The 19,893-nt window shown below is 36.2% G+C and overlaps 1 protein-coding gene across 1 annotated transcript in view; it reads left to right on the top strand.

Moving 5' to 3' along the window:
- Positions 1-19,893, top strand: part of HDAC9 (histone deacetylase 9) — an 830,046-nt gene that overhangs the window by 711,214 nt on the left and 98,939 nt on the right. Inside the window, exons 19-20 of the mRNA XM_069462244.1 lie at positions 999-1,118; positions 1,432-1,529. Coding sequence (XP_069318345.1) covers positions 999-1,118; positions 1,432-1,529 — 218 coding nt within the window. The remainder of the gene's footprint in view (positions 1-998; positions 1,119-1,431; positions 1,530-19,893) is intronic.

The following is a 19,893-nucleotide window of genomic DNA, read 5'->3' as shown; positions in this document are numbered from 1 at the left end:
TCATATACAAATGTCTTAAGAATTTTTCATTCATTTTAATGACACAAGCTTTTTTTTCCCCCCCTTTTTGAGTGGGAGGAGGGGGTATTGTGATGGTGTGGGAAAGGAAAATACAGCAAGAAGGAGGCTGGGAAGAGAGCTGCAATATAATATTAAAATTAGGCAGATTGCACAAGATTGCATAAAGCCCCATGCCATCGTTCTGCTTTGGCCCAAATGATTCCAGAGCTAATGAACTCATGCTCCCGTGTCTTCGACTCGTGTTGCGATTTTACCGAAATGAAGTATGAAGCCCTTTTTGCATCTGGCATCTCTTTTGAAGTGATCCTAGCTGCTGAGGGATTGCTAACTGAACTGAATGCTTCAAGAAAGCCAATTTACTCAGCTGGGTGCAAAGCCTTTGACCTTAATGGTGGGACTTGGCAAATCAATGCATACACGTATGTTTAGTGTTCTGTCAAGAATTGTGAAAATGCTCTGTAAGCCATAGATCCTTCTGTAAAATACTAGTTTGTAGTTTAAACATTAGTCTTTTTTTCAGAGGCCAATGAGGCTAGTTAATTAAGCCTGAGGGGTTATGAACTGTTGGCAGTTAATAAGTCATAAAATTCCTCCATAAAACAGGATGCGAGATTCCATCACTGAAGCAAAGAGTACAAAGAGCCGGTGTATAAATATCTAATTGTACCAAAGGACTGGGCTTTCTCAATGACTGCTCATCTGGAGTCTCCAGGGCATGCTCGCTGTGGTTTCCTGATTTTTAGAAGCCAGTTTAAAAAATGAGTGCATTAAAGGGTAATTTGCCTGAAAGTTCAGGAAGTAAAGGGGGTGGTGTGGAAGCAGGCAGAGTGGGAGAAAGAAAAAAGGGGGACGTCGTGAGAAGACAGAAAATGAGAAGGAGGGTGCGGTAGAAAGACAGGGAAGTAGAAATCAGAAAGGTTGTCTCCACACAGAGTTAGACATGACAGTATTTGTCATCTGTTTTCTTTTCCTTGTAGGATGTTCACCATGGAAACGGTACCCAGCAGGCCTTTTATGCTGACCCCAGCATCCTGTATATTTCGCTCCATCGCTATGATGAAGGGAACTTTTTCCCTGGCAGTGGAGCCCCAAATGAGGTTCGGTTTATTTCTTTAGAGCCCCACTTTTATTTGTATCTTTCAGGTAATTGCATTGCATGATTACCCCTAATTTTCTTGTCCTTTGCTGGTGTTTTAAATTACACGAGATTACTGAATTGTCCCACGGGACCAAGAACCAGTGCAGAACAAGTGCATAACCCAGAGCACTGGTTGTCAAGCAAGGTTGGACTGATTTGACGTGTTGTTTGATGTTTATTTCAAGAGCTCCCATGTGTTTGTTTTCCTCTCTTCTTGCTTTCTTCCAGTTGCCCTCTTCTCTACCCACTGTGGTGTATTTTTCTCTTCCCAGGTTGGGACAGGCCTTGGAGAAGGATACAATATAAATATTGCCTGGACAGGTGGCCTTGACCCCCCCATGGGAGATGTTGAATACCTGGAAGCATTCAGGTTGGTATTTCTTTCCCTCTGAAAGTGGAAAACACATATCTGTTGAAATAACACCAAATGTGAAAGAGAAATGTAAATTTCTAACTAAAGTATTGCTACAAAGCCACTTAAGGAATATGTGTGAGGAAAAATGTATATCAAGACCAAGTCTTAGTTATACAGGTATATTCACCAATGACCCAGACATTTTCCCCCTTCCTGCCCAACAAGAGAAAAAAAAAAAAGATTTCAGTATTAAATAGTTCTGTCTGGAAAAATCTGCCTACTGTAACATGTGACATGATTTACAATACACATTAGCATGTTAAATGCTCTGAGAAGTCCTTCATTATCTATTGAATTTTGTTGATCAGTCATTTACCAAATTTCATTGGACCATAGAATCCCTTTAGCACCATTTATCATTCCTAGTTATAAGGAGCTAGTTCACTTTAAGAACATTGGCCTGGGCTATCTTATTTGATGGTAGAGTAGATGACTTTTGTATATTTTCCCATTCACATTACAACCTTGGCTAATTTATTGGTTGTTTTCAGTTTCTCTACAAAATGTAGGAATAAATGAAATGTATTCACATTGCATTCTGCTTCTTTTTTTTTAAGCAAAAAACTTTAAAAATTGCATAAGAAACACAACAAATTAAATGTTATTTTTTTTTGGGGGGGGGATAGAGTTTTAAGAATGGACATTTCTTCTCTGGAATTAAAAAAAAAAGTCAGGCTCTGGAAAGGTCTCTGTTTCAAAGAAAAATATCAGATTGTGTCAATATGTCTCTCCCTTGCCAGATTTGAGGAAAAGGTTTTAGCCTATTAGTAATGCATAAATTCTTGGAAGTTTTATTTAGTTCAAAGCAAAAGCAAATGACTGCATGAAAAGAAATTTTAGAGGTATTCATAGTTTTGAAATTTACCATTTATGAATTCCCAAGAAGAAAATCCTGTCGATAATATATTTGAAACTTAGGGAAATAATGGGGAAATTTTTGAATAAATGAAATTTTGGTGAGTTTCTGCTGTCCTGTGTGTCATGCATACTTAATTTTCTTATTTGAAGGTCATTTCTCATTAGAAAACAGGTCCAGGAAAAATGATAGAAAATTAACTATTTAAAAATATATATATATTTAAAAATAAATGTATTTGGCTTGGGATTCAAGATACAAAGGAAAATTCTCTGCACATTCCAGATATGTATTTTGAGGAAAAATATATACAGAGATATCTATACTATTTATAGAAAAAATGGCTGGAATAAATTCATTTACTGTAAACTGGAGTTGTCTATGAAGGTATTTTGCTTTAATTAGGAATAAAATAAAAAAATTATACTAAGAAACTGTAGGAGTTTTAATGTTATGAGTTCTCTTGTCTCTATTTGCAACTTCACAAACATTGTTAATATCGTAAAGAAACTCTAAAGAGATAATAGACTTTACTATTATATCACATATGAATTTATTTGTTGCTTCCCAAGTGTACCTGTTACTTGCATGATACACATTAAGTTCTCAACCTTATCATATGCCTTGACCTATAATACAGAATTCTCAAAATTTTTAAAATCTTGTAATACTACTTGTGGTACTATAGTTTTACATAAAAATGAATCATGTATGCATACCAGTGAAGGAAAATTAACATTTTGTGCCTGTTTTTCTAACATCCTAAAGTAAATAGTGGATGAGATTTCTTTTTTTAAAAGAACATCTTTGAACATGACCATTTTCAAGTAATGTGAAAACAGGTATTCGGTGCACATTGTTGTTTTGTGATTGAAATGGAAGTCAGTCAAGTGCTCCTGAATATCTGACTGTCCCCAAGAATGGCACATTCTCTTTGCCTGGAATGTGGACACTTCATATTAACAAACTTTTCTAAACTTCCCAATGTGGTCTTCATTACTTGAGTTTAATTAGAGGAGAGGTGGCGTTATTCAGCTAGGCTGCAGAAATTTAAAATTGTGGCTTTTAATGTCAATAGTTATTTAAGAATCCCATTTAATAATAATCCTGGTAATTTTGAACTGCACCATGTCTGCTGTTCAACATTTATGCCATGCCTAGAGGTGCTTGTGAAATTTGTTATGGATGAGTCAAACAAGTAAGTCATTCATTCAAAAAAATTCATTGAGCACATATTATATGCCAGGCACTGTGATGAGTACTTGGAATTCAGAGCTGTTATTCTCAGGGATCATAAACCAAGTGATACTTAACTGTTCTAGAGAACAGCAGTGCTTAGACAGAGCGGATAAAATGATTAACTCTTCCTTGAAGGGTTTGAGGAAAGACTTCATGAAATATTGTTCAACCTGTGCTTTCAAGGATGAGTGGGAATTTTCAAGGGGAAAAAGGAATTGGAGTAGGAGGGAATTCATACTAACTGGGCAGAGGGGACAGATTGTGAAATGCCTGGAGTCATGAAATGATTTTTCTCCGTTGGCTAAAAGGCATGCGGATGGAATTGCTGGAAAGAAAATGAATCCTACCTTGTAAAGTCTCTTGCAGTCAAAGAATGGCCCATCTACATACATGGGCTACAAAGTTTGTTATAAATTTGGGCTTCAGTAAGATAGACTCCCAAATAATTTTCAATGTGGTATTATTTTATAAGCTTATGCTTCTAAATACAACCCTTGCCTCCCAGTAATGAAACATAAGATCTTTCTGATATCTGTGTGTGGGTGCAGGAAATGGAGGTGGGGGAAAAAGTAAATAGTGCTTTTTCTTTTTTCTTACTTTTTAATTATTTCTGAACTGTGATGAGTATCTTTGGAAGGAAAGCCTCTCTGTGAAGCTGTATTTATAATGGGAGATAAGATGGCTGCTTATTTTACCAGCCAAAATGTGTCATATATATTGCCATTGTGGTTTCTATTATGTGCTTTTTCTGTGGCAAAAAGAAAATTGTAGACAAACCAAACATTTTATGTTTGCTATAAGCTTTAAAGATAATTTTTAAAATATAATAGCATATCTAAATTATTTCAGATGAGTAGTTATTTCTTCCAGGCAGTTATCATTCATTCCTGAAATAATTGAAGGGTATACTTAAGATTTTTCATGAGAGTTTTAAAAATATTCAGTAATATCAAATATCTTTTGTGTTCAACTCAGATATGTTTCCAAGGTTACCATTTTATAAAATAATTATGGCTATTTTTATTGAGGTTTGCATGCTAGGTCCTAGATTAGAAACTTTATAGGCATTACAGCTAATTCTTCAGTGCTTTGTATGAGTCACAGACCTACTAATTGGAAGGGCCATGGTGTGCACTCAGTTTATGGCTCGAAAATCTATGTTCTTTCTGTCACGCCACATTGCTATGCTCTTCCACTGTTTATGACTTAAAAAACAAGAGGTGATAAAGCACGGTGACCTTTTACCAAGGTATAAGGCCTTCATGCCCCTCAGCCTCCCAACCTAATGTATTAATACAAATGCATAGTGCACAAGGTAGCAAAGAAGAGCTACTTGATAATATTGGTTGAATGAGTCGATAAATATATGAATGAGTCAGAGAAGAGAGGGAATAATGCTGACTACAATAGGAAAGCTCTGGTATTAAGTGAACCTAGCAAAAGTATGAGGGAGCTACATGGTATCTCTTGGTTCTTCAAAGAGTATGCTTTACAAAGAACTCTGAACATCCATTCACTTGATTATAAGAATGTCATACTCTTCTTTATTCACAAATATTTTGCTGAATGCCTGCTAAGCAATCTCTGTTCCAATCATTTACAAAGATTGTTCCATTGTTTCAATGTTCTCCATAGTCCCTCAGTGAGGACTGGGCATTTTATTTTTTCTAAAGACAAATTCTTTAGGAGTCCTGCAAATGTTGAAATGATTATTCATATAAGACTATTTAAATGGTGTGTTTATAGTGGGCAACAGAAAATATGTTATCTTGTGCTTCTACTTAAATCTAATGAGGAAAATATCTCTTAAGTGTTTAAAAATAAGTAGCAATTTCCAATGTAGAAGTAAGATATTAGTAGCCCTTGAGATTATGCCTATTTTTTTGAATAAATAAGTGAATGAATGTGTGAATGAATGACAATTCCTGTGTAGCCTTTTAATTTCAAAAAAGAAGTACAAGCCCTCTAAATTTAGAAGGTTTTGATGAAATATTAAATATACCGATGACTAGCTAAAGAAGTGTCATGGAGTTGTTAATCTGGGTTCCTTAGATGCAAGCAAGTTCTGGTTTGAAAAATCATCTCTCCAAGTCAGGATGGTATGGTCTGTAGCTACCTTAGTATCTGTTATTGATGAGTATTTCTAAAAGACGAAGGATTTGTAAATATCAGCTCTTCAGAGAAGTTCATCTTAGGGGAAAAGTCTGACCCAGAATGATTCTATTTCACTGAGATTGTCCGTATGGCAACTGAAAAAGATTTGAGAGAGTTGTCTAACCTAGGAAGTAAATATGTTGACAAATTTATTATTATTGTTATTGTAAACTACCTATTTTTTCTTTCATTGACTTGTGAAGTATCTCTAATCAAAATTTTATGTGCTTGTAAATATAAGCTTTGCTAAAATACTTTGGCTATATAACCAACTAGAATTTTTAGATGCTTAGTGTTTTTGCTGTATAGCCAAAGGAGTTAAACCATTTGAGCACATACAAACAGCCCAAACAGCTTTGATCTTTTTCTCCTCTCTTTGGTTCATTCTTACTTGCTTTAATGACATGAGCAAATTTAAAGTTCATTAATACAAAACTGTAGTTAGAAATATGACCAGATATCATGCCTATTCTTAGTTTATCAGTGAAACGGTTGATTCTGTTCCTGACTCTTGGTCTTTAAAATAGGATTCATGGCTTCCTGTGATCCTTCCTCTGTTTGTGACAAAAATAAAAATATGTACATTTAACTCAGGTGCAGAACAGAATAGAGCTTTTTGTTGTTATATTCATAGAGCAAATGCTCCTCAGGCAACAATTCAATAATTGTCAGCCTAGAGTTTTCTTAGAGTGGTTGGGTTTGCCATGGAATGATGGTAGATAAGTTGGGGCAGGGTATATAAATAAGTACAATATTTTATTTTCTCTCATTGTTATTTTAACAAACATATCATCATTACTCTAATTAATTTTAAAGAATTAACTTCTAAATATTCTTGTCATATGTGTAAACTGAAATAGAGGTTGCTAAATTCCATCTAAGAAATAAATGGGGCCCTAAGTAAATATTTAGATTCTCTTTTTTTTGGTAATGACAACTAAGTAAATATTGTTTTATGGTTATTCTTGTTTCCATTACATTTGAATGTAATTTTATGTTAAGTGTATGGGAAATAGTATCATTGTAAAAATAAGGATATAGTGATAGTAGTAACATAGTAATATAGAACATTCATTAAGGATTTAATTTTTGCTAGTTTCTTATTTTAAGAAAAGTTTTTTACATGTTCTTGAGTTAAGTGCCCTCATTTTCCAGATGAGGACACCACACCTTTTGAGTTTCAGTAGGCTTCTGATGTTACACGGCTGACAAAAAGTGATCAGGGATTCAGTGACAGCAGGTGTGATCATGGAGACAGTACTCTTTTGGCCCCAAACTATATAGTTTGGGGATAACAAAGCAATAATACAGTGAGAAACTCTTTGTAGGTTCATGTTAGTTTATCCAATATGTGGTTTGAACATCTAAATTGGTGGCACTATTTTAAAATTGAAAAATAATTCTTAGATTTTCACAAACTTTGCATTATATAATATTTCCAAGACACTTTTCCTTGTGCCTTTCTCTCATCTGACATAGAGAGGGAGCCTATCAGATTGAACCCCTGTAATTTTTTTTCCTTTGGATAACCAATGAAGAATATATTTTTCCATCTTTGTTTAAAGAAATCTTTTCTTCTTACGTATGCATTTAGACTTTTTGGAAGGGGTCTATAATTGAACTTGAGTAATACCAAATTAAATTTTAATAGAACATATAGTGATAAATGAACTTTTAGATTTAATTTTGAAATAAAGAATGATTTGTTGTCATCTAAAAATCATAGTCGATACTGTCAAATGATTTGGGGTCTTATTTTGTCTATGAGAGCTGTGCTTGATGCTTCGCAGTCTTACAATGGACTCTCAATTGTTAGTGACAAGCAAATATATCATGCTCATGATAGTATGTATTTTCCCAAGGATGTTGAAGACATTTTGGGAAAGAGGGTGGAGTTTCTTGAAACAATTTGCCAATATGAAATACTGTACATATCAAATTGGCCCTACTACCATCTTTCCCAGACCATTTATCATGCCTCACAAATCAAGCCCACATTTCTTTTTTCTAGAAGACTTGGCTAATAAAGAATATGTGGGCTTCAAATCTGAACTTGTCAATCAATCTTGGGAACAAAGCGGCAATGATTTTCATCTATTAATACTTTATTTCAATAAAGAGAAATACATATGAATTTACTGCTGGTGTGATATACATTTTTATTCTTTTTGCAGATTCTATTCTGTAAATTCAGCATGTTGAGGTGTTTCAAGAAGATTTATCAAAACAGGTCACAAGAAAAAGATTCATGGGAATAAATTTTAGAAAGCTGTCAGCTCTCTCTGCTCTTTAGTTTCAGGAATAAACATAGTTTAAGAACATTTTTTCCTCTCTCATCTGTGCAACATATTGTACCAATTTTCATCAGAAATTACAATTTCTATAGGTGTGTGTCTCTAGATACCCTTACAATTTCTGCACTTTGACCCTAAGAGTAAATTGATCTTATGCACACCTGTCTTCCACGGGAAACTTGCAAACTTGATTTTTGAGCTGAGCATCAAAGAGATATGAGATGATATTATTAGACAGTATAGAGCTCAGGTAAAAAGTCCAGGAAGTATCTTGAAGTGCTTGAAGTTTTGAAAGGTGAATGATATCTGCAATGCAGAACTGTGTAACATAGTTCAAATGCTGCAACTTATTTTTTATAATTATTTTAAAAGCTCAGATCAACTATAAAAATGTTAAGACAATATTTTTTTCTCTGCCTTAGACTAGTGCTGAAGCTAAAAATTTCCAGGAATTTGTGTGGCGATTAAACAATTTTCCAAATAATAAGAACTAATTAAAAGAGTGGCTATGTTTAATTTACTCTTTTACTTAGAAGTTCTCCCTGAGAAAGAAGATAATCTGTGTGCCTAGAAATGATTTGTTTTTATTTTCTAGATGAAACACTGAATTATAAAAACCCTGCCTTGCACAAAATACTCCCAACAGATGTATAATACTCTGAGATATCTGGAAATGAAATATTTTCATGAAATATTATTGTGAAGCTTTTTAGGCCAGAAACAGCAGATCTTTTGGCCTGTCAAACTGCTCAGATCAATTCGTCAACTTAAACCATCTAATCTAGTTATAATGGAATTATTGTGTAGTTATTATGATATAATATAGCCAGAATGGAAGATAAATATAAGGAAGAAATTATGGAGTCACACTTTTTTCATAGTTCTGGTGAGAATTTTAAGATTATGCTTCTTTTACTGGTAAGGTTAAGCTCTTGCCCAAATAAAAGTTATCTATCTTGAACAGCTATTTATTAAGCAAATTTAAATATCTTTGGGTCATAGAGTAGATATTTTCTTGGAACTGAATATTTACCCCCTGTGTCCATGATTATACAGCTAAAGTTTATTATTACTAGATTTATTCAGATGACAAATAATGTGAAAAAAAGAGATTGGATGCTTGTTTTAATATACCATAAATATAAATTTGCAATCCCTGTTCGGAGAACTAGATAAATATAGTGGTTTACTAGTAGGAATTTACTTATTGACTTTCCCAGATGGAGGAATCATCCTCATGAAAATTTTGTTCAACAAAAAGTCTGTTCGGATATTCCTTCTTAGGCACAGGGGTGATGTTCACACAGTTTTCTGGTGGGCAGGACCTTCAGAGAGTAGTTCGAGTGTTTGCATAACATCAAACATCTGGATGATAGACTCAATTTTCCATGTTTCATCCCAATGATTTGATCTTATGTAGATGAAACTTGTAAATCAACATCTGTTCTAATTTATGCAGACCCTTAAACTCCCCTGGCACACTTTTAGAAGGGTGATGGCTTGTCCTTGTATGTGTTAGGAATCTGCCCTTCTTCTTGTGGGCACCACAGTGCTGGATATTGATTGTCTAAACATCTATGCCAAAGAGAAGCACTGCTGCTGTAAAGCCATATGGAGCGCAGAGAACTTACAAACTGCGTAACTTCTAATGGGAAAGTCTTAGCAAGATGACATCTATGCCATTATAGTTCATATCTCTCAGTTTAAAAAGTGGATGGGAGAAGAAGGGAGATAGATGATTGAGTCGACTTTCAAGCTCAGCAGAATTTTAAATCCATCTACATCTCAATTTGAGAATATTTTGCATCCCAATACACCTGTGGAAAAGACCATTAATAACATAGCATTTACATATTACCTTTCCCATTAAAGAAACATATTGTTGCTCTTAAAAACAAAATGTTGGTTCCCCTAGGATGTATATTTTTAGTTGGCTCATAACTTTTTGAAATTAAAGCAATATTGGAGTTACTGAAATGGACTGAATTTCAGAAACCAAGGAGCGTTTTTACTGGAACAGTAGCCAAAGGCAAAGAAAAGAAGAAGAGTTTATTCAAAACCAAGAGCAAAAATAGAACAGGAGCAGATTTATAATTTAAAAGTTTTATAACCCAAAGAGAGTTTGATATCTTATTCCTTTGTACTTTGAGTTTCAGAAAAAGTCTCTTAGATATTACAGTTGCCTCACTGGGCCTCTGATTTTGCTTTATGTACCTAAGTTTCTGACCTTGTTAATTCTCTTTTATGTTCCAGGATTTCTAAAATGAAAACATCATTGCAGAAATTATTCAGTGATACCTTCCTCTGAGATAAATGTAATTACACTAATTGTCACAGCCGGTGAAGAAGGCAGAATCAGAAATAATAAAATCTGGTGTGTGTTCATATTTTACTGACCCAGTTTAAGTTAACTGATTAAATTCTAAATTATTCAGAGAACCGAAGCCTGCCAAAAGTTTGTTAATATATTCCATTTAATTTAGTTTTTTGAGGATGTGACAATAAAAATCAAATGATACATGTAGAATCCAAAGGAAAATGTCTAATTAATACAAAAGAAGGATCACTCACCTATTCACTTACTAATGTTGACTTTTTAAAATTAACAAATTAATATTTTGTCTGTCCTAAAATAGTAATCATATATGTAAGGTTTGGCATAGTTCTCTAATCATGCTTTAGAAGAAACTAGAATGTAAAGAAATCGTCCCATTGTCAGGGCTGAGCATAAAATCTTGTACCAAGTCGAAGGGTTTATGTGGCCCAATTTAAAATTTTGTTGTTTTATAATAACTTTGGAGAAGTGTATTGTTCCTTGTAAAATACCCACATGCTCTCCTTTGGAAGGGCTCCAGACTGTAACCCAACCACGAGGTTGCCCCCTGGTGCTTTATGTATTGTTTAATTGTTTTCCTTTGGTGGATGTTTTTATTAAAAGCCTATTATTTAGGATAAGACCAAAGTGTCATTTTAAGAACAACAGAAGCATAGCTGTTCGGTCTCATAGTTCTTTTTCATAGGTGTGTTAGTGAACACTGGATGCAGCTAACGAGCCTGTTGAAAATTTTTCTTGTGCTACTTCAAAAAGAGCAACAACAACAACAAACAAAACCCTGGATTTTTATTTCCCTCCAATAAAACATGACTGGATTGGCTAGGAGAGCGGGGAGTTTCTGTGGCTGTGCCCAGGGCAGGAGGGAGGCGAGGTGTCTGTGTATGTTCATCTGCTCTGTCTGTGTTTTGGTCCAGGAGGAGTTTGTCTGGAGTCACATGCACTTTGGTACAAGTGGAGTGGCCGTAGCAAGCCCCAGGAGCCTGGAAGGGAAGGAAGTCCGTGTGTCAGGAAGGGCCCTAGTGGGCTTCCTGGGTGTTTACCAAGCCCATGATGCTCTAGTGGATATCAGGGCTAAAAAGAAAGTTCTTAATGTCCTCCCTCTGCCCACAATCCAATTGCGAGAGAACTGTCTTAGCTTGGATCACTCTGAAGTAGGTCTGGGAAAAGTTTTTAATTCAATAATTTTAATTCTAAATGTTCTTCCCCTCCCTGAATATTTTCTTTTCTGAAGTGGCATCACCATATTACTCACTGATTTCTCAGAAGTCGGCTCTGAAAAGAATTCATAGTGTTCTCTAGCAGGTCCTTGCTACAAAGAGCCAGCACGAATTACATTAGTCCTCCTCTACCCAAGCTAGTCTTTGCGACTGTGACCCACCCTCAGACAAAAAACTTAAAGGCAATATACCTTGATACAATTTCTAGGACTTAAATGACCTCATTAAATTGTGACTCTAGATATCATGTAGACATTTGAGGAAATATGATTATTGACAAAATGTAAGCCCGTTATACACTATATCACTTCAAAAGGAGAAAGCCATTAGGACATAATTACATCAGAAACAGTATACACATTTGGCTGGTTTATAAACTGTCACTTTCAGAAGTACGAAGACTTATAAAAGTTTCCAAAGGTTCCATTATAACCCTATTTCCAACAGTATTCTCTGACAAACTAAATAAATTACTGCATGTATTGGACCTTTGAGGCTTGGGGCAAAGAATGGAAAAATTATTTACAAAAGCTTGAAAATATTTAATCACTAGAGGCAGGGGGGCAACGGTGTTTTAATTAGCAGGTCCTCGGGCCATCGGCTGACTGGAGGCTTTCTCAAACAACCACACAAATGCACTGAATAGCTGCTTGCCAGCCTTAGGGTCAGGCCTGAGATGAAACAGATAAGATAATTGGCTCTAATGAAATCCAGAAGGCCTTGGCTTTCTTGTTTGAGCTTGGATTTGAAAAGTGCGTGTGGAAGTGAGGCTTAATTCAAACCAGAACTGAGCTAGGCCCGTTTCTCAGTGACTTTGATATTGTTTGAAGTTCTAAAAGTGTTCGCCACACCACTAGCCTGCTGGGCTGGGCCTCCCTGGTACCCTTAATTACTAAGCTTTATTGCTGACTTTACTACACAGGAAAGGGGCCATTATATGTTCCATCAACATCAGCTCTTCTCAGATTGGAGGAAAGGGCAGGGTTAAAGGCCACTGTAGGAAGGCAAAAACTTCACTTTGAGGTAGTCAGATCATTTACCAGTGTTGAATTTCACCGTTATGCACATACATTCCTTACAACACAGAAGCCCAATTTTCCATTTTTTAAACAAGTGATTACTTTTCAAAACATTTTTGTTTGTGCCTGTTTTTTGCAGAGAGAACATTTATTTTTAGGGGCTGAAATGATTGCATATGATATATCGGTGGAAAAAAAGAATACACCACCTCCCAATTAATCATCACACCACCAGGTCTGGTTGAATTCTGTAATAAGGAGGATTATTATTAATGCCCCTTTGAAGTGAAAATAAGTGAGAAACTCTCCTGTGGTGTGAGAGTTGTCCTGACACCCTGAGGAATAAAGACCCCTCAGGAGACTCCACAAAATTAAATCCCAGCTTCTAGAGTCTCTCACAAAGAGGTTGCAGGAAAGTGCTCCCAATCCAACAAGCAAACCAACAAGCAAAAATGGAGGAAGTCTCCTTCTTAGTGGTCAGTGTGGCCTTAGTGAGGATTCCATCCTCCCTAATCTCGCTGCTCCTCTGCCTTTGGTCCAATTGATAAAGATGGATTATGCATCTGAATGAGTTAGTAATTATTCAACCCTCAGCCCTCTCAGATGAGGAGCTCTGGTCATGTTATGAAAGCCAAGGGACATGGAGTCTGGTCCTATTTCCTGCCTTATTTATCACCCTTGGGTAGGAAAACCATGAGCGATACCATCAGACTTGGCTCTTTATGAAAGAAAAAGTTGAGTGTTTTTGCATTATTTAAGTAAAGTTGACAGTAATGTGATCCAATTTCATGCACGATCCTGCTGGCCATTCATCCAGTACTCCTTTCTGAGTGTTCTGATGCACAGGCTGGACTGGGCTTTAGCTGTCCCCTAGGATGATGTGTGTCTGCCCCTAAGGAACCATATTGAGAACCCAGGTTGCTCAGTATTAGGAAGACAAAACAGAGCCTCCTACCTCCTAACCTCTCCTAAGAAAATTAAGGAGACCCTTCACAGATTTTTGCCAGTGATGAACATGATGTCAGCTCAGATCAGAAGAAAGAAGAGTGTTAGAATATTCAGCTCATTTAAAGTGTATACTTTTTCCATTATGCATTGTTATGGACTAATGTTTGTGGCTTCCCCCACCCCCAAATTCATATGTTGAAGCCCTAACCCACAAAGTGATGGTATTTGGAGTTGAAGTCTTCAGGTGGTAATTAGGGTTAGATGTGGCCCCGAGTGTGGGGCCCTGCACTGATGGATTAGTGCCCTTATCAGAAGTGGCACAGAGAGCTTGCTGTCTTGCTCTCTCTCCCTACACACTCAATGAGGAAAGGCCACGTGAGCATGTAGCAAGATGGGGCTGTCTGCAAGCAAAGAAGAGAACTCACATCAGAACCCAACCATCCTGGGGCTCTGATCTTGGACTTCCATCCTCCCGAACTCTGAGAAAATAAATTCCTGTTGTTTAAACCACCCAATCATAATGTTTTGTTATGGCAGCCTGAGAAGAGTAAGTCAGGCACTACAGGGATCTTTCAGAGACCAAGCAACCCATTAATGGCTTTGAATTTGAATACTTAAAGAAGTATTTCCCAATCTGTATTCTGCTAAACACTAGATACCAGAGATATTAATGTGTTTCTCAACAATAAAAAAATATTCTATAGTGAAAAATCTTTTCTTGAAGATATGTAATATGTAAACAGCATATTAAAGATTATAAGAATTCCAGTAGTAATTTTACATTATTTAATGCATTATTTCCTCAAATTATTTGGATGGAACTCCCAGTTCCCCCAGCTCCTCTCCCACCCCAGATACCTATAAATATCACAGACACTAGCATTCCATAGAACACAGTTTGAAAAGTCCTGACATTTAGGTAGCAAACATGGTGGGCATTTTATATAGTTCGTCATTAATTCAATAAACATGATAATATAAAAGTAAGTAAAACACATCTGCCCTTAAGATTCTCACAATGAATTTAATAAAATAATAGGCACAATATATTATATGTTATTAAAATGTTGTATTGTCACATAAACTGAGCACTCGGGTGACCCATAATCTATAGACTGTCTTCTTCATGTTCCACTGGCTGAATCTGAGTGGTTCTTAGGTAACACACCATAAACACAAAGAAAGAAGGAAGAAGAAACAGAATTAACAAGAGAGGAAAAGGAAAAAGAGGGTCAGTTTCCTTTGATATCACTATTAAATGACCCAGTGAATTTTCTTAGGGTAAAGTTACTGCCATTCAAAATTATAGCAAATTGGTGATATTTTACAGTATCGCATTTTTATTTCAGCTGTGTATATTTTGTTTCAGCTTAAATGTGGGCACATATCTCTCAAATTTATTTTAGATCAGATATGACACATTAAAATGTGGATTTGGGTTTTTTTAAACTCTTAAATTTAGCAACTAATTGCAGTATGAACATATAATTGGTTTTATAGGTAAATCCATTTGTGAACTTACAATGTTTTAAGATTTCATTTGTTATTCATGACTATGTTTTGCTGAGGGAAAAAGAAGAAGATTAGCTTATTTATCTTCACGTCAATAAGGGGAGAGTTTTTAATTCAGTACATACTCTCCATGATGAGCAAGCACACCCTGAAAGAAGACAGCAAATGTTAAAACGTATTACTTTTCCTGGTTAGAAAAGACCCATGGCTTTGAGAGTGGACCCTATGTGTTTCATGGTGGCAATGCCATTTTGTTTCCAAAGATAACATTTCTAGATGTACAGATGTTCTGAACTTTTAAAACCACAGCTGTGGTTATCACATATTTACTCAAAAGATATTATAGCTATCAAAGCAGTAATTCAGCAAAGTCTTTAGTCATTTCCGTAAAATGTTCTTTCATTTTACTACATGTATATGTATTCAACCAATGTCTTTAGGATGTTCATATAGGTTGAATTATAGAAGTGAAAAAAAAAAAAACTTAAGTAAAAACACACATAAGTAAACAAAAAGCATTATTGATACGGAAGCATTTAGAAGTCATGAAATAGCATTATGACACGTGGGCCTTTATGACAATTTATAGGTTCAATTAAAAAAAGAGAGAGAAAGAGAAAATACTTTTCTTGAATAACACAAAAGAATGCAGCTTCCCTTGGCTACATTGACTCATATTTCAACAATCTGAATATGGGATGTGCTTGGGAAATCATGGTGTGGCTGTAAGATGCAATGTTCATGTGACAAAGACCGCTGCTGTACTTTTTGTTCTGGAAGAGGCAGATGTGTGACAAGTCTCTTTTCAAAATGACAGCTCAGGGAAGAATTCTTCCCTGGAATAAACCTGCAGAATACTTCCTTTGGGGGACTGTTAGTATACTTTTCCTGGGCCCAGCATAATGAAGAATTATCTTTCTTCTCAAAGTTGAAAAGCTCTGCATCATCATGTAACTTGAGCACTTGGGTGACCCAGATAGTCTACAGACTGTCTTCTTCGTGTTTTACTGGCTGCATCTGGGTGGTTCTTAGATAACACACCATAAACACAAAGAAAGAAGGAAGGAGGAACAGTAAACTCCCTTTATACTGTCATATTTTATTTGTTCCCAAACATCCTTACACATTGGCCAAGGTGCTCATCAAGATACACAGGGAATTAGTGACACGGCTAGAAGAGAAGCTTGGACGTTCCCTCACCATTAATTCAAAATGGGGAACTGAGTGCCTTCCTTAGTTCATCGGGGCTTCTGTCACAAAATATAAACCGAGTGGCCTATAAACAACAGAAATTTGCTTCTTATAGTTCTGGAGACTGAGAGTCCAAGGTCAAGGTGCTGGCAGATTCAGTGTCCATTGAGGGCTGTTTTCTGGTGCATAGATGGTGCCTCCCTGCTGATCCTCATGTGCTGGAAGGGGCAGGGCAACCCTCTGGAGTCTCTTTTATAAGGGCACTAATCCCATTCTTGATGGCTCTGCCCTCATGACCTAATCACCTCCCAAAGGCCCCACATCCTAATATCCCAATCCCCTTGGGGGTTAGGATGTCAACATATGAATCAGGGGGCCCACAAACATTCAGACTATAGCATTTCCCAAGACAAAGAGGAACGGATTTAGAAATATCCTGAGAAGTACCCAGTTCTTGTGGCTGCAGCGGTGGCTCTCCTCTGCTCTCACCAGATTTCCACCAGGGGCATCTGGGCTGCAGTATGTGCCTGCTTTGCTTCTCGGGTGCTTTGCTCTAGTATTATTTCTTAGTTATTATCCTGTATTTCTCTTCCCATGAAACTGCATTTTTAATTTTCAAAGGATTTTTGTGAAAGGTTAAGACCTCAATTTACATGATATGATTTTCCTGAAATGTTAGTTGATATCATGATTTATATTACATCATCCAATCTGCTTTTTAAAATTCCATTAGCATCAAATGTCTGTATTAGTTCTTTTAAAATACATTTTTAAAAACAAACCATTTTTCCATTTTCTTTCTTTTATGGAAACATCAGCTCACAGTTGGTTTCCTGAATGCTTAGATGCATTAGATTTTCTTCTTTTTTTAAAATATAGGCCCAGCTTCTTCTCTTTTCCCAGGCAGGCATGCGCCTGTGGAGAAAGTACCATAGGAAGTGAAGTTTATTGGAAACTTGTCCTGCAGGGAGAGCTCTCCAGACATGGCTGTTGAGGGGGACAGCAAGGGCACACCTCTGCTCTGGCTGCTTGATCAGTGCCTCCACTTAGCCTCTGGCACTTTCACGAGTATGAATGTGCATAAAGCTGCTATACAAATAACTGACTTTCTACTCTGTCCCTAACTGTGACCTAGTTTCCGTGGAGGAAAATGCAGAAGTATTCAACAGTTCTGGTTGGGAGTGAAAATTACTATGAGACAATCAGAGACTGAATAAAGCCTGAACTATTGACCATGCCGTAGGAACACAGATAAGGGAAAGGGCTGCTAATCCAAGCCTATGAGTAGCTCGGCCTTCTGAAGGCCTGCACAGGGGCCTGGGGACAATTAGAATCAGGGAAGGACAATGTCACAAAAGTCAGGCATGCTATTATTTCTACTCAGGGGCAGACCCCCATTTGTGGGTCTTAATCTTGTACAATTACAGAAACTCTCTCTCAAAGAAAAAATACAAAGGCAAAACTTCAAAATAGGTATAGGGACGTGGAAAGGGTCCACCTGAGTGAGAGATTTTGAAAATTAAACTGCATTAGCTTTATGGTAAATATGTCTTGTTTCATAGAACCCTAATGCCTTGTATTGCCATTAATTGGAATGAAACAATGTACAATGCACCATGTAATGAGCCTTAGATAAAATTAATGGCTATGCTGAGTAGTGATGGGAAGCAGAGAAATTCTACAAGGATGGGGGAGTTCTTGGAGAAACTGCACTGACAGGGAATGGTCTTGACATAAAAATTCAACTGGGATGCATTTTTCATCTGAGGACACATGCTGAGGAGATCAAAGTAAAAGATTTTTTTCTCTCTCTCTTTCCAGTGTATGTTAAGGTGGATTTTTTTTTTTTTTTAAATAAACAGAAAGGAGCCATCGAGGAAAAGTAATGCAGTCAATCCAAACAAAACAAATCAAAGTGGGGGTGGGAAGAGCAACCAGTGTTTACATGGGGAGCAAACACTTTTCTATTGGTTCTGGTGAGAAGGGGCAGCACCTGTTTGTGAACATGTTCAAAATCTGCACTGAGGCGTGTCCCTGAGCCGGCCTGGCTCCGACTTTCCTCCTCAGGGGTAGGGTTGCTTTAATGCGGTTCACGTGTACGGTGTTTCATCTTAACCAGAGTGATTTATGTTAATGAAATGAAACAGAGAAAATACCCTTGACATCCTAGTCTCCTTTAAAAAATATTAAATAAATATGTCCAGGACTTTTCCATGATTATATTTATTAAAACAAATGGAAGACTTCAATCCATACCAGAATAAATTTGTAGGTGACCCTGAGTAGGGTTAAATCCATTAGGAAAAAAAAAAAATGAGTTTTGGGATTTCTTACCAATTCTGAAAGGTCTAAACAGCCATTAAAATCAGTAATAGAAGGTTCAGACACCGAGCATCAATTCTAAGGTAATTTATTCTGTGATGTAGAATATTCTTTTGTTTGGCTTCTGAAAATTTGATCTCCAAATCATGATTCACAAAATATATTCAGAACATCTCTATAAATCTAATACTAGACTCCTTACTACTTTATTTGGAATTAAGCATGTGCTATCTTTACTTTTAAGGTATCTCTTTGAAAGTGTTATAATTGAAGAGTTTAGGTTCTAGTGTTTGTCATTATCATTCTACTAATAGTCATTTTAATAGAAGTTAAGCAGCAGAGACTCTTTTCAACTCAGATTTCAAGAGCATGTGTTTGCCTATCCCACTGCAACATGATTACGTAATTAAATTCCATGGAAATTAAATTAGTCAAATGAATAGATTTTTACAAAATCAGTTGACTGGCATTTTTCTCAGAAGTTACCTATCTGATGAAAAACATTAGATAAAAAAATAATTTACATGTCTGGTTATCTTAACTGCTGATTGAATTGTAATTTATCCAGCTGATTTTAACATTTAGTAAAACCAGAATTAACCAAGGAAAAAGTGGTTTATTTGCTAGGAATATGTTGACATAGTCTTAATCTACTAGTGTGAGTAAACAGTCATCTATTTTGGGAAGAATTTTTAAAGTTAAGATTAAGAAAGTAATATAATAAAACTTCTATTTAGAATATCTTTTTGTTTATTCCTATGTGTGCAGATTTCACCAGGAATGTACCATAAATTTGCCTTAATGTGATGTAGCTATGGATATTTATTTGGTGAGCATGTCACTTAACAGCTATCTGCCCAACATGCAGGACAAGAAAATGAAGTGAAAAGGAACTTCTATAAAACATTCCTGACAAATGCTTAGCTCTATCTGCTGGTTGATCTGTCATGCACTATCATATATTGGCAGCTAAAAATTTGAATTTTATTTTTGATATCTTGTATATAGATATTAAGTAAAAGACATTCTTGTGGGGCTCATGGTAGTGGTGGTGGTTGTGATGATGTTGGTGATAGTTATTCCATGAGTACTGAGGCTGTCATTGTATCTTACAGCACTGAAAATATGTCTGTGAGAGTTTGGGAGCATTTCCATTTAGACAGAAAAAGGGGATGGGAAGAAGAGTCAGTAGGAGGGGAGAGAAAGTACAGAAATGGCTGTAAGAGAAAGAA

This window comes from Eulemur rufifrons, chromosome 29 (assembly GCF_041146395.1).
Source record: "Eulemur rufifrons isolate Redbay chromosome 29, OSU_ERuf_1, whole genome shotgun sequence".
NCBI classification, from domain to species: domain Eukaryota; kingdom Metazoa; phylum Chordata; class Mammalia; order Primates; family Lemuridae; genus Eulemur; species Eulemur rufifrons.
This window is presented reverse-complemented; position numbering and strand designations above follow the sequence as displayed.